The 23,057-nt window shown below is 33.8% G+C and overlaps 1 protein-coding gene, 1 non-coding gene and 2 pseudogenes across 2 annotated transcripts in view; 2 read left to right on the forward strand and 2 right to left on the reverse strand.

Moving 5' to 3' along the window:
* SLC30A9 (solute carrier family 30 member 9) overlaps nt 1-23,057 on the forward strand; it is a 70,844-nt gene that overhangs the window by 2,841 nt on the left and 44,946 nt on the right. Inside the window, exons 2-6 of the mRNA XM_039845104.1 lie at nt 4,209-4,376; nt 13,834-13,896; nt 16,610-16,709; nt 18,367-18,459; nt 19,087-19,169. Of these exons, the coding sequence (XP_039701038.1) occupies nt 4,209-4,376; nt 13,834-13,896; nt 16,610-16,709; nt 18,367-18,459; nt 19,087-19,169 (507 nt within the window). The remainder of the gene's footprint in view (nt 1-4,208; nt 4,377-13,833; nt 13,897-16,609; nt 16,710-18,366; nt 18,460-19,086; nt 19,170-23,057) is intronic.
* Nucleotides 3,142-3,260, forward strand: LOC120588700 (uncharacterized; annotated as a pseudogene).
* On the reverse strand, nt 18,662-18,780 carry LOC120588670 (uncharacterized; annotated as a pseudogene).
* Nucleotides 20,283-20,356, reverse strand: TRNAI-UAU (transfer RNA isoleucine (anticodon UAU)). The gene has a single exon. It is a non-coding gene; the product is annotated as a tRNA-Ile (tRNA).

Raw genomic sequence — 23,057 nt, forward strand, 5'->3', positions numbered from 1 at the left:
GGTAGTTCAACCTAGAAAACTATTGCTAATGTGATTTTTCTCCAGAAGCAGAGTAAGCAACAAGGAATCTTTTTTTTTTTTTTTTTAGGTAAAGAACATGAGATGCTGACATCTTTCTGCACTGCCTCTTGGCATACATCTCTAATGCCTTAACTCTTGTTAATTGCTTAGAAAAAGTAAAAAAAGCACTAACAATACCTAATATATTAAGAATTTCGCAAGTGTCACTGTCCTTTACCTATATTACCACAATTTATAATTTATATTCCAAAACATACCAAAGCCATGCAATTCTCTCCATCTCCATTGCCAACCATTATAGCACAACCACAACTTGTTTGCCTAGATAACTATAATAACCTCTAAATGATCTCCTTATTCACACACTCCCCTTTCCAATCCATTCTTCACACAATAATCAGTGATATTTTAAAAACATTGCCCCCTTTTTTTAAATCTATGGCCTAAAAGGCTCTAATACCTCTCAGACCTCATTTTATACCCTACCACCACCACCCATCAGGCTCCCCACACCCGGCCCCCACAGCTTGCCTCAGCAGGTTTCTTTCTGCTCCTGAATACTATTAGTCTGGTGTCCAGGGTTCCTATTTGCTGACCTCTAAAACACCATTCAACTATATGTCCCAATCAGTAGTAAGCAATGAGTAGTAAATCCTTTAAACATATTTCTATGCTTATTAGTGAGTATGAAACACATTTTTATTGGCCACTTGACCTCTGGAAGACTTAGGGTATAAATTTGACTCTGGGCCTGAAGTTATCCAGAAATAAACATTCCAAACTATAAGAAATCTGTTTTGGGTTATTGTTATTACCTAAGCAACATACACGGTAGGCAGAATTGTCAGTTTACATGGGAGAAAAAGTGTTTGTTTTGTTTGTTCTAGTCTGTAAAAAGGCCAAATTTCCTCTGAAAACCAGAGTTTGTGGTAGGTGATAAAACATTGGAGAGAGAAGTAGTGATTAGTAGAGGTGGTCATTACAAAGGCACTAACAGTAAAAAGCAGAGAAAGAAGAGTGATTATTGTGACTCGACTAATAAAGACATCAGTGGCTCTGCAGTTTTGACGAAGAAACATCCCTTATACGTATAGCAATAAGAAGATCCTTGTTCACGCCCATAGAACAATGAGCTCCAAACTTAATACTAATCTTCTGTATGTAGCTTATTTTAGAAGTTACCTTGAAGAAAGGGTGTTAATGGCGGGAAATATATTTTACTATCTTTCTGCCTCCTAGAATTAATGAATTTAATAATTTATTCAACAGATAGTTATGTTTCTGCTGTTATGTTAGGTACTATATTTTATTGACTCAAATGTGGTCCTGTGTATTTTTAGAATATGAAATGTTAAAGATGGTAATGTATTCTGTAAGTTCTGTGCAATTTTCAATCTTATTTTAATGCCAAATGTGTACTTTTAAAGTTGCTGATACCTGAAATTCTACTGAAGTTAGAAACTAAGGACTGTTCAAAACATCTGGCAAGGAAGCTATCAAAGATTACTAGGATAGTGTCCAAAGGACACAGGAGTCAATTTGAGGAGACTACTAGCCAAAAATGAGACCATTTGAGTATTAATCAGGAAAATGATTAAACTGGATTGAAATACATCAAATTATGTTTAAATCTATGAAATCATAGTGATACAGGCACACACAAAGTGTCACTACTGCAGGATGGTAAGTTATGAAGTCGTTTTGAGAACTAGTAAATAAAGGGAAAGAATTAAACATTTAGCCTGATTTTCCTATATGAACTATACTGCTAGGTAACCAAATAAATGAGGGGTTATTCTCTTTGTAGAAGTATTCTAAAAAATGAAGAAGTGATAAAGTTAAAATATCACCATTTTGTACCTAATGAATAAATGGTTCTAGGTGTTGAACAACAACTTATGCTATCACAAATGAAGAGACAACCAAATATTACGTAGCTACTGATGAAAGAACTATCACTACTTAACAAGTAGTGTTGTCCTAATAAAAAGAATCAGAATTTGGATAAGGATTTTAGATCCATCAATTTTCGAGACATATAGAACAGGATAAACTACACCAGCAAATTAAATTAGCAAAATTTAGACTAGGAAACTACCAGGACAAAATTTTAGGACAACTTGGTTTCTGCTCCGGAAGGACTTCCTGTAGCTTAAAAGAGACTTAAAATACATCTCAGTCAATTGCAGTATGTGGACCTTATTAGGATCAGTTCACACAAAAAAATGGTAATGCTTGTAACAAGTGGAAATTGGAAATTGATGATATTAAGGAATTTTTTCTTTTTAATTATAATGATGATGTGGCTGTGTTTTAAAAAGTTTGTCTCAGAATACATACTGAAATGTTTATGAGTGAAATAAGTTTATGTGTGAGATTTGCAGCAAATTAATATAGAGGTGAGGAGATAATGGTGTAGATAGAGATGAGACATGGTTGACTGAGTTGATAATTGTTGAGAGTGGGCAGTTTGCATGTTTGAAATTTTCTGTACTGTTTTAAAATAGAAGGAGAACCTTGAATTTTTAGACTGGAGTTATCTCTAAACATTTTAATGCAATCTCTATAAAAGCATTTCATCAGTGGGTGAAAAAAAGTGTTGTGGCATATTGTCTTTGTTATGTAATAATCACAAAAGATATTTTGAGTAGGGCTGACAAGTCAGAACACCAGTGGCCATGGTGAAGAAGATGCTTTCCTGGAGGTTGGGTTTCTTGGAAGTATTTGCTTTATCTTTTGCTTCACTAATTAATTTTGCCTGAAGCCTATATATTTTAATATGCAAGAAGATACATTGTTGAATTTGCTTTACTTACCTTTGAAGAAATAGAAGCAAATGACCAAAAACATACTGAGCCTTCAACAATTATTTGCCAAATAAATGAAAGAATAAGTTGACATCAGGAAGTTTTTCAAAAAAACAAGTCCACGCCTGAAACTTGAGTGAATACTTTGGTTCCCTTATATTCCTCATGCTTTTCAAATTATCCGCAGCATTTATAGTAACTTGTATTCCTGATTAATTCTGTGACCTATTAAGAAAAGTTTTTTTTTTTTTTAATATCCAAAAGCATATCTGAATGCACATACATGAACTAACATTTTTGTAAGGTTATTATAGTCTACGGCCATGCTACCCTGAACACACCTGATCCCATCTGATCGCGGAAGCTAAGCAGGGTCGGGCCTATTTAGTACTTGGATGGAAGACCACCTAGGAAGAGCAGGTACTGTAGGCATAAAAAAAAAAAAAAAAGATTATTATTAAGCATTTAGAAAAGTTTCAACTCAAGTGTTTAACCCACCACACTGGGAAAAACTTAACTATCTCTAAAAATATCTCATTAGTACACCTAAAACTTTAGAAAATAAATCCTATCTAGACAGGATTTTCAAGTTTTTTTTAGAAAGGAGAATTCTAAGTACTCTTAAAAAAGAGAAGGAGGTGTCACATGAGAGTAGAAACAGATTTGCTTTTCTACCGCTTCGGTGCAAGTGCGGAATATATTTTTTTGTATTTCAGCCCTCTGAAGCCCACAGATGCAGCAACTGAAGTGCTTCATAATTAATCTACTCTTCCCTCAATTAAAATTCCCATACACTGAGACATTTCACCAAATGTTGATCTAATCTGATTTAAAAAAAAAAATCTGACAGTACGAGTGACTGATTAATTCACTTACTGTGAAATGAAAAAAATTTCCAACTAGCAGAAAGGACACAGGGTAATTTTGAGTAGTTCAGTATATAGGACTTTTGAGTACAAAGCCCTCCTGAGCTGCTCCCACTTTAAGAATTCTGTATTTTCAAAAGTACATTAAGCCAATTTTTTTTGGCATGCAACCAGCATACAAAATAAAGAGTATTATATGCCAGACACTTTTCAGTGAATAATATGAATGTTTTGTCTAATTTTATATATTTTTAAAGTTTCCATATGAATAAATTTACAAATTAAGAGAAAATAGGAATATTATTCTTATTTTTAATTTACAGAATTTAGTCCCTGTATGAAACACCTCCAGTGGAGAAGATGGGTTGGCATTTTATATTTGGGTATCTTCTAGTATGAAAGTTTTACTGTTATTCTGTAAAACTATTCTTTTTCTAATCATAGTAGGTATGTTTTATTGGGTATAAAAATCCTTGTGAGTTTTTTTGAAATTGAAGTATTTTTTTTCTTTTAGAATGGCAGAATTTAGCGACATTTGGAAACGTTTCAAACATGGTTCCCTGTAGTCACCCATGCTTTTGTACACTGAATCAAGTAAAGCTGTACTCTACAAATGTTCAGAAAGAAGGACAGGGATCACAAACTCTCAGAGTAAAAAAAGTACCATCGTTTGATGAAGCAGGTATGTATAAATGTTTTAAAATCATTTTTTTCCTATATAATGGAATAGTTTGTGTAAGAATATTTGTTCCTTGAATGTTTGCTAGACCTAACCTATAAAACATTTTTATTGGTATTTTTCTACAATTCTGGAATTCTACCATTCTCTGTTACTATCCCTTCAAATATTATCTTTTCCCATTTCTCTATTATCTCTTTTTGGAACTCTAATTAGAAATATGTCACATCTTCTTTATTTTCCATGTCTCTAAACTCCTCTATCATTTTCTGAGTCTTATATTTTTATTTCTGTCATATTTTCTGGCCCAAATTTTGAATTATTTCTTTAAGTTTGCCTAGTTCACTAATTTCCTATTTAGTTACCTCTGATTTGCTGGTTAATATATATGTTGGGTTTTAATTTCAGTGATTATATTTTTTATATCTAGAAAGTATTTTTCACCTTACTTGGTTGGTCTCATGTTCCTTGCTTATATTTTCAAACTTCTCTTTTATTAGCCATATTAAATATAGCTATTTTATATTCTAAGACTGAATATTATGCTATCTGAAATCTTTTGGTTCCCACTATATTATCTTTTTTCTCTGTTTCTTGCTCTCACTCATGATGCCATATCTGTGTTTTTTTTTTTAACCAAGAGTTCATTTTCCATGCAGTTTTATATCTTGGAACTAATTGATGTCTCTTTGAATTGAGGATGTGGTCCTGGATGGTTTTCTTTTGCCTCGGTTAGCTGCTAGGAAAACAACTTGAAATCACATTAAATTAAATTCTCTGCTTCACATTTTTTTGACAACGTTGGTTGTATGAATTCTGCTGCAAGCTTGCATGAAGGTTGACCTGTCCTTAGGGTTTTCAGGAGAATCCTTTTCTTCTCCACTACTTAATAGCAGAGTAAAGGTAGGCACGCTGTTCCATTCCGGATGTATTATTTCTAGTTCACAGTTACACCATGTATGTAGCTTTTTTCCTGAGTATCTCTCCTGTTAGATTTACCATCTGGAGCAGAACTACTCTTATTCTCTGGTCTCTCAGGCTCCTTGCAGCCATGAAAGTAGAAGCTCAAAGAGTATAAGTGTCAACAGAAATCACCAGGTAAAAAGCTGGCTTTGTTGCAATGCTCACTTATTCTACAGAGCAGTGATTCCCAACCTTTTTGGCACCAGGGACCGGTGCTCCAGTGAGAATCTACTGCCTGATGATCTGAAATGGAGCTGAGGTGGTGATGCTAGCGCTGAGGAGTGGCTGCAAATACAGATGAAGCTTTGCTCACTTGCCCACCACTCACCTGCCATGTGGCCCAGTTCCTAACAGGCCATGGACTGGTACTGGTCCGCAGTCCGGGAGTTGGAGACCCCTGCTATAGAGGTCTTGCTTTTCCTTCCTTTTTGCCCTCTACAGAACACTTTTTTGCTAGCTTAGCAATGCATTTGAAAAGATTTTGTTCAGGCTGTCTAGTTTGCTGTGCAGCATTGAAAAGAAGTCTTTTATTCACTTATTCAGTAATTTATTGAGTACTTTTTATTTGGCAGCAAATGAGAATAACTCTGAATTTATAGTCTCTTTATTGCTGTAACAGAAAATTAAGCGAACAAATGTAAATTGTAGAGTAAGTACTGTGATAGGGGAAGTACTGTATGCTGCAGCAGCATATCGGAGGGACACCTGAGTCTTCCGTGGTTAGGAAAGGGTTCCATAAAGAAATGATATCTAATTAGGGATCTGAAAGAAAAGTAGGTATTGGCGTAATGAATGATGGAGAAAGGAAGTAAAATTACAAAAGTCCAAGAGATAAAACTTGAGGTAAATAGTAGTCAGATCAGGATCTTATTCAGGAGTTTCGACTTTGTTTTGTAGGTAGTGGAATCTATTGGAGTATTCTAAGTAGATAAGTGCTTGATCAAATTTAAGGTTTTAGAAAGATAATAACTAGTTGCATACTGGAAAACAGATTGCAAAGGAGGCAGTGATACATATGAAGGTCTAGACCAGGCTAATGGCAATGATGTTTTTAAAGGAGTAGATGAACTCAGGAGATTTAAGAGCTGAATAGTTAGGGCTTGGTGATTGAATTTGGGGGAATGAAGGGTAGGGTCAAGTAAAGGACAGTGCTTGGTTACTGGATTGGGTGATGAGATGATTTCATTGGCATCTAAAATTAGGAATACCAAAGCTATTGAGAGTGTACTTCAATGAGAAGATCCAGTTTTGAACATCTAAATTGTAGGTAGCTCGGAGACATCTTAACAGATGACTAGTAGGCAATTGGGTATACTAAAGGCATACCTCGGAGATATTTTGGCCTCATTCCAGACCACCGCAGTAAAGTGAATACCGCAATAAAACTAGTCAAACGAAGTTTTGAGTTTCCCAGTGCATATAAAAGATATTTGTACAGTATGCAGTCTATTAAGTGTGCAATAGCATTATGTCTAAAAAATGTACATACCTTAATTAAAAAATACTTTATTGCTAAAAATGCTAAGCATCATCTGAGCCTTCAATGAGTTGTAATCTTTTTGTTCGTGGAGGGTCTTTACTTGATGTTGATGAAAACACAATGTCTGTGAAGTGCAGTAAAGCAGAGCGCAATAAAATGAGGTATGCCTGTACGACGCTGTGAGACATCATCATCTCTTGGCTGGATTACTGCAATAACCTCCCTTGGATCTCTGCTTTCACTCTAACTTGCTCATTATGTTTCAGCCAAACCTTAGAAAATACTAAGGGATTAAATAGTCACGGAGATGTGAAGTACAGTATAGGGAATGTAGTCAGTAATACTGTAATAACTGTGTACAGTACCAGGTGGGTACTAAACTAGTCAGGCATCACTTGGTAAATTATATAAATGTCTAACCACAATGCTGTATACCTGAAAGTAATATAAGATAATGTCGAATGTCAACTCTAATTGAAAATTAAAAAGAAAAAAAAAATACCAAGTCTGCTCTCATTACAGGGCCTTTGCTCCAGTTGCTTTCTCTTTCCAAGGTGTACTTCACCTGGCTGACTACTGTTGGTCATTTACATCATCGCTGAAATGTCAGCTCTGCATAGTCATTCTTTTTTTTTCGCCCCAGTCCTGAGATTATTTTATTGAATAGTCATTCTTTAATCACTCAAACTAAAGTAGCCACCTAGTCTTTAATATTACCCTAATTTCAATTCTCTGTGTAGGTTGTACTTATTATTGACTTATATTTCAATATTTATTTCTTCACCTCCCACTTGTTTGCAAGCCCAATGACAGCAGGAACCTCAGTGCCTAAAGAAGTGGTTTGCAGGGGTTTAATAAATATTTGTAAATGAGTGAATGTGTAGAGTTCTAACCTAGAGATACAGACTTAAATATTAACTATACCCAGGTGGTAACTGAAGTTCATGGGTGTCTTTGAAACAGGGAGAATGCTTAGAGTTAGGAGATAAAATCTAGTACAAGTGAGTAAGGACAAGTGGAAGTAGAGGAGCCTGCAAAGAATACTTGAGCAGCTCACAGAGATAGGAGAAAAGTCAAGGGGAGTATAGTATCAGAAAAGAGGGTTTGAAGAAGAATAAACATTTCAACACTTTTTTCTTCAGTGGAAGGTCTTTCACAGGGCATGATTATACAGTTTCCTTGAGAAACCTATATTCTGTTTATAATTCCTGTTTTTCATCTTTTTGCCTAAGCCCCATCCTCCTTTTGGACTTACTGTTTAGTTTTAGCCAATTTCTTTTCTTTGTGATGGAGAACTGCTGGGGTAAATAAAGTTGGCTCCACTATGCTAAATGCTTGAAATTGAAATGCATGAAATCCATGCTTCTTTTTTTTTCCTGCTGACTGGAATAAAAATGTTAGTTTATTTTCTTATATTAGAAATACATTGTTTATTGATGGCTTTATTTTGGGCTCAGTTTTTCAGAATTTGCTGAGGCCAAAATAGACGTTGTTATCAGATAGACAGCAAGTAATTACTTGATTGAAAGATAATTTGTATGTTTACTGGTTTGAGATTTACTTTTGAATAATTCAGATCATATGATAAAGTCAGGAAAAGCTCATTAAGAGGCAGAGACTTGCTAAGGAATCTAAGTTTTTAAGGAGCATTCAGATGTTTTAAATTTCAGTAAAATTAGTTTTAATTTTGCTAATGACAGCAGATGTGTGACAAACAGCCAGGACTTGAGCTTAAAACCAAATGTCTAGAGATATTCATAGATAATATCTGGTTACTTATTGAAATCATAAAGATTCTACTCCAGTGATACAGTATAAGTTTATAAGATAGCGGTGTGCAAAGTAATTCATATATGTATTTGAGCCATTTACTAGAACTATTGTGATTCTTAACATTGTATAATTAGTAACATCTAGACAGTTTGTTGTGAGAAGAATATCCAGAAATATCAGTCTTAGTACAATTCATTTTATGTGATTTGGCTGAATGACTTTGATCATTTAACTGTTCAATGTCATATGTTACATTGACATTGTTATATTTATTATTTAAATAGAAGTGTTTTTAAGCCCATCTTTAACTTACCAGTGTGCTATCATAACCTACTTAGAATTTAGTGGATAGTTAAAGCCTTTTTGGATTTTCTGTACATGTTTTCATTATCAAAACATAATATACCACGTTAAGTCATTTCCCCAGTGACTTTAACTGAAAAATAATTAAGAAATATACTAAAAATTACATAAAATATTTTTGCCTTTATTTCAAAGAGTTTTACCTTTGTTAGTGCTTAGCCTTTGGGTATTTAATTTAATCCATAAAAGCCTTGAAAGAAGATGTATTAGATAAGCAGAAATTCTGATGAAGATGCCATTGCAAATAGATGCTTTGAGGAAGCTGTTTTACTTGTCACTCATTGGAGTGACAGGTAAAACATAGAGAAAATTGAAGAGACAGCTAGACTCAAAAAAGGACATGCTATATCCAAGAAATGGAACGGAAAGGGCCAGGCTCTGGATTTGTAAACAGGCACTGGCAACCAGATTGACTTGTTCGAAGTAGTGGATTTACAAATGTTTCATGCATAGCCAGTATTGGAGTCAGACTCACTGTTGAATTTTTTCACCCACTCCCAACTGGAGGCTGAAAGTAGCCCGTTCTTTTGTTACTTGAGGCTATGTCTTGTAGGAGACTGTAGGGAAGAGAGGCAAGGGGAAGAACTGGCACTGAAACCTGCTATTTCCTGGCTTTCAGATTGGATTGAGGGGTAGGAATTCAAACTGCTAGTATAGATCTGGTTCAGGACAGTAGGATCAGACTGCATTCTGAGCACTAGAGCATGAGGAGGAGAGTAAAAGGATATATCCAATTCAGAATATAATTGCAGATTCAAAACATAAAAATACAGGAAGGATCATATTGCAATATGTAAATGTATCAAATCAACACATTGTACACTTAAATTTACACGTTATATGTCAATTAATAAAAAATGAAAATAAAAAATACCTGAATCCTGATGCTAAAAAAGCCAAAAAAATCAACAAATATGAATTAACTCAATATTAAAATAACAGCTTTAAAATGTTTAGTTTCCTCAAAAGAATTTATTAAATGAAGTACTCACATATTTTGAAACAAACTGATAGAAATAAAACCAGAACACATAAATCTGGAAAAGGGCCAGCTAGAAATGTTAGAAACAAAAGTGTAATCACTAAAATAAAATAATAGATCAGTTAATCAAGTAGAGAATTTATAAATTAAAATTCGGCTTGAATGCACAAAGGACAGCAAAAAGATTTTCAACAAAATGGAAAAGCATTTTAAGAGGCATGATGCTCTAGCCTACATTTAATAGGCATTTCAGAGAAAGAGAACAGAGAAATGATAGAGAAGTATATAAAGAGATAATGGATAAGAATTTTTCAGAATTTGAGAAAAACAATCTTCAGAAGTACTTTGAGTATTAAGCAGGGAAAATGAAAAGAAATCCACAGATTTAAAAACCAAAACCAAAACAAGAAATATCTCAACTTAGAAGCTTCCAAAAAGAAGTCAGAATACTCTCAGTTCAATTGTTGCTCTTTTGAAGTAGACTTTTTATCAGTAACTATGCAAAAACAAAGGGAGGAATGATTGGAGTAATACCCATGAAAGGGTAAAAGGAAAAATAAATGTTACCTTAGAATTTTACATTGGTCTAAATCATTCTATAGTTAAGGCAAAGTAAAAACATTTTCATATGTATAAAGATAAATGTCATTTATTACTAACCCACCCGCATTAGGGAAAAAAACTATTAAAGTATCTATTTCTATAAGATGCTGAGTGAACCCAGAGGGACGGAAGGGTTGGTATGATAAAAAACAGACAGTCTAGAGCAAGAAATGGATAAAATGTTGGTAAAATTAACTATTGGTAGTAAAAATACTAATCCTTTTTTATATTAAATGTTAAAATTTTAATTAAGATAGGTTTTCAGTGGTTAAAGTTTTTTGTTCTAGAGGAAGTTAGAGATGCTGAATAATTTTATATATGGTTAGAAAGATTATGTTAAATTTTTAAGTGGAATCGTTAAAACAATAGAAACAATATTATAAATTCCAAATCAGCATGGGATGGGGGTAGGAGTTGAATATAGAAAACTTCAAACAGATGGCAGGAAAGGCAAAATAAAAATAAAACCAAAGAAAACAGGATGGTGGACTGAAAACTGACAATAAGATTTCAGAAGTCCAAATGTACCACTCTTTAAGTAGTCAGATTTCATGGTGTTGCATATCATTTAAACACATTGATATTCTAAATATCAGTGTGCTTACTGTTCATTTGAGAACAGTTCATTTCTATTTCATTACATGTTTTCGGAGATGTGTGTTGTGGAAACTACCTCATCTGCCCAAGGACTTTGCTCTTGTGATTATTCTCTTAATCTACTACACCACAGTTTCTCCCTTTACTTCATCATTCCTATTTCTATATGAAATGCAGCCAGTCTTTCCTTGATTTCATGCTCCTTTCCAGCTCCTGCTAAAAGTTCAGATGCTGCTTTTACTTCATTTCCCATTCTCACCTCAACCTGTTGTCTCAGTCCCTACTCTTCCTGCTGAAACTGCTGTTTCAAAAGGTTACCAGTAATCTCCGGGTTGCTAATGCGTTATTCACTTCTATCTTCTCCTCCCCCATGCAAATTACACAAATACTTACTCATAAATCAAATATTATTTTAAATATAAAGGCAATATAGGAAGTGGTTAAGACATAGACTAATCAGAATGACTTGGCTTTCAATCTTAAAGTGACTTTATGTTTAAAATACTAGCTGTGTGACTTTGGAGGAAGTTATAAAACTTTGTGCTCAGTTTCCTCATCTGAAAGATGAAGATAATAGTACTTAAAGCAGTTTTGTGAGGATTAAATGAAATAATGAACATAAAGCACATAGTACAGTATGTGGCATATGGTAAATGCTTAGTAAATGTTAATAAACATTATTAATAAACTGAAATACTATTTTATTTTTAAATGAGGATATATATAATCAGGGAAAATGTTTTCAGTGTGAGATTTTTATTACAAAATATGTAATACTTATAAAAGAATATATGCATTGTATATGTAAGTTAGAAAACAATAAAATTAACTCTTGGGAATTTACCACCCAACCTAAGAACCTTACTTTTTTTTTTTTTTTTTGGTGTGTTAAATCTTGCATTTTTTATTTATTTTATTTTATTTTGTTAGTTTCAAGTATACAGTACATTGGTTAGACATTTATATAGTTTATAAAACGATCCTGCTAATTGCTGTTTCTCTCCTCTGCCTCTCCAGAACCTTACATTCTTAATCACAATCTTCTTACATCCCCCTGCACCCTACCTATCCAGTGTGACTATCCTGAATTTTGTATTTGTCTCTTGATATAAAAAAAGAACTAGATTTAGACTTTTTATATATACCTGTTAGTATTGCTTGTGTTTGTACTTCATGGTAATAGCTTATTGTATGTATTCGTTTGTGATTTACTTTTTTCATTAAGTTTTGTTGCTAAGATTTATCTTAACGGTATATGTATTTGGTTCATTAATTTTCATGCAGATAATTATAGCATGTACTTTTTAGGGCTGTCGTGTGAATTAAATGAGTTGGTGCATGTAAAGTGCCTAGTATAGTGTTTAGCACATAATAAGGGTTTAAGAAAGATAGCCATTATTATGTTTATTATTATTCACTGCTGTATGAGATGATGTATGAATGGAATTGGTTAGTTTATTCTCTTGCTTATGGACATTTAGATTGTTTACAGTTTGAAACAACAACATAATGCTTCTCTGAACATTCATATACCTCTGTTATGCTCTCAGGCAAGTTTCTATAAGCTAAGTATCTAGAAGTAGAAATGTTAGGTCATAATATATGCTTGTGTTCAACTATATTAGATAATGCCAACGTGTTTACCAAGGTGATATTTTTTACCTTGTGCCTGTTTATCATTCCATCAGCAGTGTATGGTCCCATTGCTCCATACTCTTGCCAACGTTGTCATAATTTTCATTTTTTGTAATCTGCAAGTTATAAAATGGCATCTTGTGGTTTCATTTGGATTCTATTTAATAATGAAGCAATGATCTTTTCATATGTTTATTGGCTATTTGTATTTCATTTTCTGTGCAAGTTTGTTTTTGTCTGCTGCCCTTTTTTTTCTAGTGGGTTATCTTTTGTTTATCTGGAGGAATTCTTAAATATTCTCGATACTTACCTTTGTTGATTCTATTTGTTGGAAATATCTTCTCCCAGTTTGAGGCTTTTCTTTTTTTATGGCCTCTTTTAATGAACAGATATTCTGAATTTTAATTTAGCAGAATTTTTTCATTTTTTCTTGTTTTGTTTGTATCTTGTTAAAAAGTCTGACTCCATCATAAAAATAATCTATATCATTGTCTCTTAGGTACGTAAATGTCTTAACATTAAAGTCATTAATCTACCTGGAATTAGATGTTGGTGTGAGGTAGATTCTAATTCCCTTAATTTTTATTTTTATTTTGGAGGGGGAGTTATTTGTAAAGTAGGTTCAGTAACTACTTAATAGTCATTTTGTCTTCATTGAATAGTATCTCTAGAAGAATCAACAGTGTGTGTCCTTGTTTTGTTCCTTATTTTAAAGGAATACATCTAAAGTTTCACCATTGAATACAATGTTTAAGTTTGTTTTACTCTTTAAAGGAATTCCTTTTTGTCCTAATTTTCTAAGAGTTTGAAACTTGCATGAGTGTTGAATTTTATTAAATGCTTTTTCTTTAGCTCCTGAAGTGATTCTTTAGTTGTTTTCTTTTAATCTGTTAATGAGGGGAATTAGTAGCTTTTTTAATGTTTACTTAACATTCCTAGGATAAATCCAACTTGACTGTGAATATAACCGTTTTTATACATTGTCAGATTGTTAGCTAATACTGAGTTTATAGGTTTGTATGAAAGCCACTTCTTAATGTAAACTTTTGAAATAAACTTTACAGCAGAAAATATAGGTGCGGAACTCAAAGCGCCACTTATGAAACAAGAACCTCTCCAAGTAAGAGGTAAATATATTTTATTCTATTTTTTATTGTAACAATGTTTCGAAATAAATATATAAAATTAGTTAATATTGAGCTCTTTATATTATTATAAGGATATAGTTTGTTTTATTTTTCTTTAAATATATTAACTATAAGGATTTATTCTCCTATTTATAAGCTAATTTTCTCCTGAGGTTTACTTTGCATTTTGGTCCCAAATTTTATAATTGTTTTCTCAAAAGCCCAAAGAAAGGAGTAATGACAGAAGTCATCAAGCGCTTTACTATTTTAAATGTTGCTGGACAATAAGATGTCTGCATTGTGAGAGTTGGGCCTTGGTTCTTGGATGCCCCACAAGAGATTTGCGTGCAGGTCCAGTGCTTGGAGAAGAAAGACAGCAGGCAAAGCATAGCAAACAGCAGCAATTTTATTAAGTAAAGCAAGCAAAGTACACTTGGAGAAGTCCAAGCGGGCAACTTGGTAGAGAATCCAGTGTGTTGAGAAGTTGAGAGTTGGGGTATTATATCGGTTTCTGTGTTCACCTTCCGTCCCTCCTCTGACCCTCCTACTCCAAGCTGGCGCATTGTGTAGTGTGTGCCCGTAGATGAGATGTCACACGTCTGTGCTTTTGGGATTTGGAGGGTGGGCTCATGCCCAGTTAACTAATTTTGCCAATACCTGTCAAGCGCCCCCAGAGTAAGGTCATATAATGGTCATTTGCCTTTAACTGATCATGGGAGAAGGAGGGAGGTGCCAGAAGCCTCTAGATGTTTTGCTTTGTAGAGGTTCTGACCATGGGAAAACAAGCCGCCTGTTATCTTTTTTCATACGTTTTACTGCTAAACCGATGTTAGGGGCTCATTAACCCCTATTGTCCTTCTCCCTCTGGCTCATATCTACCTATCTGCCTACCCTATCAAAAAGTAACGCGATTAAAGGACAAGAGGCCAAAGCTACAGCTTTTTCAAATCCAGGTTGAGTTTGGACATCATTGTCTGACTTTCTTTTCTAGGAGAAATTGCGTGATGAAGGAATTTTTGTTTGCAGCTCTGTTCTAAATGAGCTATGGCTCCCATTCCCAAAAGCAGCATATTTCAAGGAGGCAGTAACTCTGTGATTAGGAGCACTGTAGCTTTGGTGTCAGACAAAACTTGATTCAATTTATACCCCCTAGCATGTAACAGCTGTATGGCTTTGGATAGTTTACTTGACTTTTCGGAGCCATAGTTCTCTCCCAATAAGATGGTTCTAAAAATAGGACTTCTTTTGTAGGATAATTTTGAAGATGATACATAGAGCACAGTCACAATTAAGAATAATTGATGTTGTGATAGCAGCCATTATCATCAATAATTTGGGCCAGGAAAAGTTAACAGGGATTTCTAGGTACTTTGAAGAAATTTTTAAAAAGTAATTAAAAAAAAAATCCTAATCTTTTAAAAAAAGAGATGTAATTCTCCTGTCTCCTCCAGAGGAACTCATCTGGATTTTGAGTTTTAGGATTATTGGAGTAAGGCGGTTGAGAGACTTGAACTCATGTGAAAGAAACCTGAACTTCTTTAGATGCTTGTTTTTTCTTTTTCAAGTAAAGTTTTGATTTTTATATTGAAGTTTACTTTTGAAATGTTTTTAGGTATTATTTGTGCTTTAGATTTTAATATCTAATATTTTAAGAATGTCTTAGTCTACTGTAGGGATGGATAATTTTAATCTTAATTGCTCTTTCAACTTAGTATAGAACAGAAAATTTATAAATTAGTAGTTATGAAGGTAGAATATGAGGATGACTAGGTGACAATTTGACTAGGTGACAGAACACGAGTTTCTTCTTTTGTTTTGCTCTTGCTCTTCAGATCCTTGCCTATGTTATTTATCTATGTCATGTGACCAAAAGTCTCACTTTATAATATAAAGACATAAAGACCAGTGTTGAGTGAAATTTTTAATTCACAGATTATAATCGATGCCAAAGGTATTTTGTTGTTGACATCTCTGGCCTTTTTATGAACACTTTGAAACTTGATAGTAGGAAAATAATTTAATAGAAGGTGGTATTTTATCTATAATCTGTAATAACTTTTTATAATTTTTAACTGATAAAAAATGTTCCTTTAGTTAACTTCAGCTTTGTAACATGTGAAACAGTCCGATGGCTTTCACACTGTTTTGAATGAAACCCACATAAGAAATACTACCTAATAACTTTATATATATATATGTGTGTATATATACACATATATATATAATTATATGAACTGAAACAAAAGTTTTCATAAAAAATACTTATTCTTAATTATATGCAGTACTCTTTAATTATTTTCTCTTTTCATTTTATATAAAATGCTTTTTTTAACCCACAGTTTGAAAAACACTGAACTGGCCTGTAATATTTAATTGAAACAAATTTATTTTCATTCAGAACCTAAACAATTTAAATTGTGTTAATACAGTTTAAACCGACCAGACCAGTGATACCTATACAAGGTGTCCATTAGACAGAGGGTTGGCATTTTGACATCAGTTAAGAATGAGGTATGGAGATAAAAGCTAGATGGCTACAAACGTAATTCCATTCTATTCTGTTCTTGGAGAAATTTTTTTCTGACGCCATTCAGTGAGTCAAGGAAAAAAAGCAGTATCTTAACGGAATTCATGAGAGGCCTCAGCATATGTTCATCTTTAAATGACTGTTGTTCTGCATATATTTTATGTTTTCTTGTATTTTTGGTTTTAGTCAAAGCAGTCCTTAAGAAGAGGGAATATGGACCAAAGTACACTCAGAATAATTTTATCACTGGAGTCAGAGCAATAAATGAGTTCTGCCTTAAATCCAGGTACAATAATTTTTTAAAAATGTGGTAATTTGATCTGTTTTATCATAATAACCATTAATTTCTTAGAATGTGTTACCTGCTACCATTAGTGTGGAAACTTTCCCATGGCTTCTTCCTAAATTGAAGAAATACTTTTATTCCGTTAAAAAAAATGTAAAATTGTTCGCTTACTGAAATAAATTGAATTATGCTCCAGCATGAGCAATTTCAGTCTTTCTGGTCTTTTAAACTCAAAAAGGCAAGTTTTTGAAACCTCCATATCACACAAGATCTTAGGAGCTTTATCATTATGTTCACATCTGGCAGATTATCAATAATAAGAATATTTGCATATTTTTGTGTTAGACTTTTAAAAGTTTTGGTTTTTTGAATAGCAGAATTGAGTAGTCCTTAATTTAGTCAGTACATTTATATTTATATTCCATATGTGGTTTCTGTTGAATATATAAATTTTATTTTCTGGTCTTTTGTTTTTTTCTTGTGATCATAGTTATTGAGATTATATTTATTGCATATTTTAAAAATTCCTTTGTGTGTTTACCTAGAAAAGCCATATTTATGTAGAAGATTTCTTGGCTTTAGAGATATCAGATGTGATCCTTTTCTTCGTTCTCCCTCTTGGCCATATCCTTTATAATCCAGTATCAAGAAATACGGAATCCTATAATCGGTTTAATAGCTTATATTCTGAGTAAAATAATAATCAATTATAGCCCTGATGTAAAAATATATTCTATTTCACAGAGCATTTCATTTAGTTCTCACAAAATTTTTGTCAATTAAGTTTGTTAAGTATTGCCATCTTCACATTATAAGCCAGGAAACATAATAAAGATGTTAGTGATGACCCACCTCATTTAGTGAGTCAGTGATAGAGAGGAAACTAGAATAATCTTTTGATACCTGGTCCAAACTTTGTTACTAATCCGTGGTTGCTGACTTTTTTAAACTTCAGATTTAAGTTCTAGAACTTAATAAAATTCCATAGTTAACCACGTTTTAATTTATAGGTCTTTTCATCCCTGTTACAAAATTGTCTTAGGAACACCAATAATCAAATAAATACAGAATGACTGTTTAGCGGTGACTTGATGAATATATAAACTTTTCAGAATTTAAGAGAAGGGAAAAATTATTAAATAGCATGGAATTGACATGTAATCTTTGTGACTTGATACCTTCAAATGGTATTAACACTTAATATCAGTCTGAATGTAAACCAACAGGGCTGTAAGTTTTAAATTTAAATTCTTAAATAGAAGGCTGATACTCTAGTTCATGTTCTTTCCAGTTTTCACCTTTCTTTTACACATCAGATATTGCAGTGGTGTGTCCATAGCAGATAAAATGTAATCATTTATGAAGGAATTTTAATGTCTGCATATTATGTTATGGTACCTATATTGAGCATTTTAGGTACCATATATATATACCTATATATGATACCCCCAAAAATAAAAAGTAATTATTTTTTTTCACTATCTCTAGACCAATTTCTGTGTACAAAATGTAATCTTTATAAACTGATCTTCAAAAGCTATACAGGTCTATAGTCTTTTAAGATGAGGATTAATGTAGTGGCTTTTATCTGCTCTTAATCCTTTTAATAAATAAACTGTAAGAACTTTGAATAAATCCAACATGTTTTTTTCTTCAGTGATCTAGAACAACTTCGAAAAATCAGACGACGAAGTCCCCATGAAGATACTGAGTCCTTTACTGTATACTTGAGATCAGATGTGGAGGCGAAGTAAGAACATAGTTCTTTTAGAATAAAAGTACAAGTAAATTTGGGATTAATAAAAACATATTTTAGACCCAGAATTAATTAATTAATTATATTTATTTAAATTTTTTTTTTATTTCTTAGATGAAGCAACCCTTGGTTGACCTCACAGATTGCAAGGACCTTGTCATCTTATAATCCCTTTTTTTTATTTTTTTATTTTTCACGCCTACAGCACCTGGTTTTCCTAAGTGGTCTCCCATCCAAATACTAACCAGGCCTGACCCTGCTTAGTTTCCGAGATCAGACGGGATCAGGCTTGTTCAGGGTAGCATGGCTGTAAACCCAGTATTTTTTAAATGACATATTTTAAAAGTAGAATATTTTTATATTTGCAAATTTGTTTATTTGGGAGTTACTAGTATATACTGTTAACTAAAAATATATCCTAATTTATAAGATTTACTGTGAATTTACTCTTTTGTTTAGATTTCATTTAGAAAAGTTCTTTAAGTGCTTTGTATTTTTCCTGAAAGACATTATGCTTTGTTGTAAGGTTCTCATAAGTTATGTGGTTCATTTAGATTTAAATATGATTACAATAAAGTCATTAAAATTGTCCATTGTTCTTGGTCATATGTTTATGCACAGATCTTTGGAAGTGTGGGGAAGTCCTGAAGCTCTGGCCAGAGAGAAAAAACTGCGCAAAGAAGCAGAAATAGAATACAGAGAAAGTAAGTATATTTCATTTAAAGTTGAGTTTATTGGAAAGTGCAGGTGTACTTCAGAGATATTGCAGGTTCAGGTCAGACCACAACAAGAAAGCAAATATTGCAGTAAAGCGAGTCATAATTTTCTGCTGGTAGAGGATATTGCCTTCAATTTGTAAAAAACACAATTATCTGTGAAGTGCAATAAAACAAAACTCAGTAAAATGAAGTATGCCTATAACTCATAGGTAAGAACTGTGCCTATAATTACGCAACTCTGTGGTGGTTGCATACCTTTTGGCATTGGTGCTATGGGTTCTAGCAGATAGCAGTCTCCATTTTGGGATTCATTTGTTTTATAAAAACAGTATCTATTTTTTGTTTCCCCCTCTATAGCTTTTAAAAGATGATCAGAGGTAGTGAAGCTAATTTGTGGTTGCCATAAGACCTGAATATTAAAACCGATGGTATAATTTGAAGATTATACTTATTCTAAAAGTGATAGAATAGATAATACTTTCTTACAGAAAAGTATGTTGATTCAGCTACTACATTTTTATTTTAATTTATTCAGCAAATTTTTATCATATGAACTAGAAGCAGTGCTTGGCTTTTGAGATTTAGATGCAAATAAGACCCTCAGGTAATGTAACAATCCGTTGGTTTAAAGACAAAGCTACCTTTATAGAATTAGGATTTATATAATGTGAAATAGGCTTCAGATAATTCTTTGATTTACATATGTATGTATTAATGATAAAAAGTGGTGCATACTTGTGATTTAAAAAAGGATACAAAAATATAAAGAATAAAAAGTCTCCCTTTCCTCTAGTACTGTCTCATTTTTTTTCCCTAGAGATAACTCATTGATAGTTTGATATATATTCTTCCAGAATGTTTCTGATGCATTTTCAAATTTTTTTCCCCCCTCTTTAATCCACCTCCCCTCCCCCACTGCCACCCCTGACCTACGGATGTGGCCATCTCCCCTTAAGGACTGGATCTCTGAAAGCAGGGCATCTCCTCCCATGCACTTGCAGCGCATACTCGGGGCCTGGCACACCCGAGGCCTGGCACCCCTGGCACATTTGGGGGGCCTGGTGCACTCAGGGCCCGGCGCACCTGGGGTATGGTCCATGGCTCCACCTGGGGCACGAACCCAGGACCTTCTGCATATAAAGCAGACGTGCTAACCACTACACTGTGGAGCCACCTTTGCATTTTCAAATTTTTATACACATTTTTTCACTTAAACATAAATTGAGTGACACTGTACATACTGTTTTGTATATTGTTCTGTATACTTACCAGTGTAATCATAAACATCTTTCCATGTCTACATCTAAAAATCTATTTCTGCCTTATTCTTTTTAACAGCTTTGTAGTGTTCTATTTTATGGATGTATCAAACTTTATGTTCTCTCTTTTTTTTTTATCATCACAAAGAACACATTAGTGAATGTCCTCCCATCTTTTTAACCATGTAATACTGTTGTAAATATCTATATAAGATAAAATGTTAATAGTAGAATTTCAGGTTCAGAAGACATAGACATTTTAAAATTTAATAGCTCCTGAATAATTATACCAGTTTACATTTACACTCACGATGTTTTAACTTTTTTTTTTGTATTTGATGGGTAACAGATGTTATCTTTAATTTAATTTTGAATTTCTATGATTACTACTGAGGTTGATTATCTTTTTAATATATTTATTTGTCTTCTTTACTAATTTTTATATTATTCACTCTTAGATTATATGTCTTTTTAAACTGAAGTTCATGAGTTTTTCATGGATTTTTTTAAAATTTATTTTAATTAGTTTCAAGTATACAGGACATTGGTTAGACATCTGTATAGTTTGTACAACGATCCCCGCAATTGCTCCTTCCCTTCTTCCCTGACCCTCCACCTAGTCAATGTATTAATGCTAACTGCATTCCCTATGCTGTGCTCTCCATCCCCATGACCATCCATCAGCTACTAATTTGTACTTTGTTAACCCTTCACCCCATTCTCTCAGCCCCTAACCTCCTTCCTCTCTGTTCATCACCAAATTGTCTACTATATTTGTGAGTCTGTTTTTGATTGGTTTGTTCTTTTTGTTCCTTAGATTCTGCATGTAAGCGAAATCATATAGTGTTTATCTTTCTCTGTCTGACTTAAATACCTTCTAGGTCCATCAAAGCAATATCTTTTTTCATCTCCTTCCTTTTAGTCTGTGTGTGTCTTTTAATCTGAAGTGAGTCTCTCGTAGGCAGCATATGTAGGGGTCTTATTTTCTTATCCTTCCGTCACTCTATCTTTTGGTTGGAGCACTTAATTCTTTTCCATTTGAAGTACTTATTGATAGGAATGTAGTTGTTACCATTCTTTATTCCTGTTTATGATACATGTTTTTTTCTTCTTAAAGTAGTCCCTCCAACATTTCCTATAATACTGGTTTGGTGGTGATATATAGCTTATTTTTGTCTGAGAAGTTCTTTATCTGTCCTTCAACTCTAAATGATACCTTCACTGGATAAAGTATTCTAAAGTATTCTTGGTTGTAGATCCTGGATCTTCATCATGTCGAATATTTTGTGCCAAGCCCTTCTGTCCTGCAAAGTTTCTTTTGAGAAATCAGCTGCCAGTCTTAAGGGTGTTCTCTTATAGGTAACTATTTGTTTTTCTCTTGCTGCTTTAATATTCTTTCTTTATATTTAACCTTTGGCATTTTAGTTATGATGTGTCTTGGTTCGGGCCTCTTTGGATCCCTGGTTTTTGGGATTCTCTGAGCTTCCTGGAGTTTCATATCCTTTTCCTTCACCAGGTTAGGGAAGTTTTCCATCATTATTTCTTCAAACAGTTGTTCAACATCTTGATTTTCTTCAGGTATGCCGATCAGACAGATATTTGGACCCTTAATTGTGTCCCATATGCTCCTTAAATTATTTTTATAGTCTTGGCATCTTTTTTCTTGCCATTGTGATTGAGTGTCCTTGGCTTTCCCGTCCTTTAGATAGGTCATTTGATCCTTTTCTTTATTCACTTTGTTTATTCCTTTGTTTATTCCATTTAATATACTTCTCATCTTAGATAATACGTTCTTCATTTCAGACTGGTTTCCTTTTATAATTTCCATTTCCATTTTTGTGGTTTTTATCTTCATTGAAGTTCTCACTGAATTTATCTACACTTTCCAAAAGTTCATCGAGCATCTTTATAACCAGTGTTTTGAACTCTGCATCTGTTAGATTAGTTGACTCCATTATATCTGTATTTCTCTTCTGGTCTCTCATATGATTTCTGCTTGTCTTCCCATTTTGGCTGCCTTTCCGCGTCTATTTCTCTTTACTAAGCAAAGCTCCTAAGTCTCTCAATCTTATTAGTGTGGATTTGTGAAGTAGGTGTCCAGTGGCACAGTCCTGAGATAGGTTCAGCTGCAGGCCAAATTTAGCCCAAGCCTCTGCCCCTCCAGGGCCACCTGTTAAGATTCAGCAAGCAGTCCACAGATGCTGTGCTTATAGTTGCCTCAAAAGGCCACACCAGAAACTGAGGCCAGCTGCCTCCAGTGTGAGTCTAGGCACTGCTCAGCAAGGAGCACCTGACTCGCTGAGGATGCACCTGGATGTGGTTTGGGTGGGGCCATGAGTTGGGGGAGGTGGGGTTTTAGGGAATTCTCTGGGTGGAGCGACCTCTGTTATCCAGTTTGATGACATCCTGGCTATGGCGGCTCTGTGTCTGCGCACTGGAGCGGGGAGAGTTCAACAGGGAACAATGGCTATCTTCAGCACTTCTGTACTATATAGAGTGAGCCTCGCCTCGGCCCTCACTCTGACGTTGTCTCCGTGTAAATCCCTGGTGCCCCCTGTGCACAGCCAAATCGGCACTGGTGCTCAGAGCAAACAGGTCCGTCACTGCAAAAATC

The sequence above is a fragment of the Pteropus medius genome, unplaced genomic scaffold (assembly GCF_902729225.1).
Source record: "Pteropus medius unplaced genomic scaffold, Ma_sr-lr_union100, whole genome shotgun sequence".
Taxonomy (NCBI): domain Eukaryota; kingdom Metazoa; phylum Chordata; class Mammalia; order Chiroptera; family Pteropodidae; genus Pteropus; species Pteropus medius.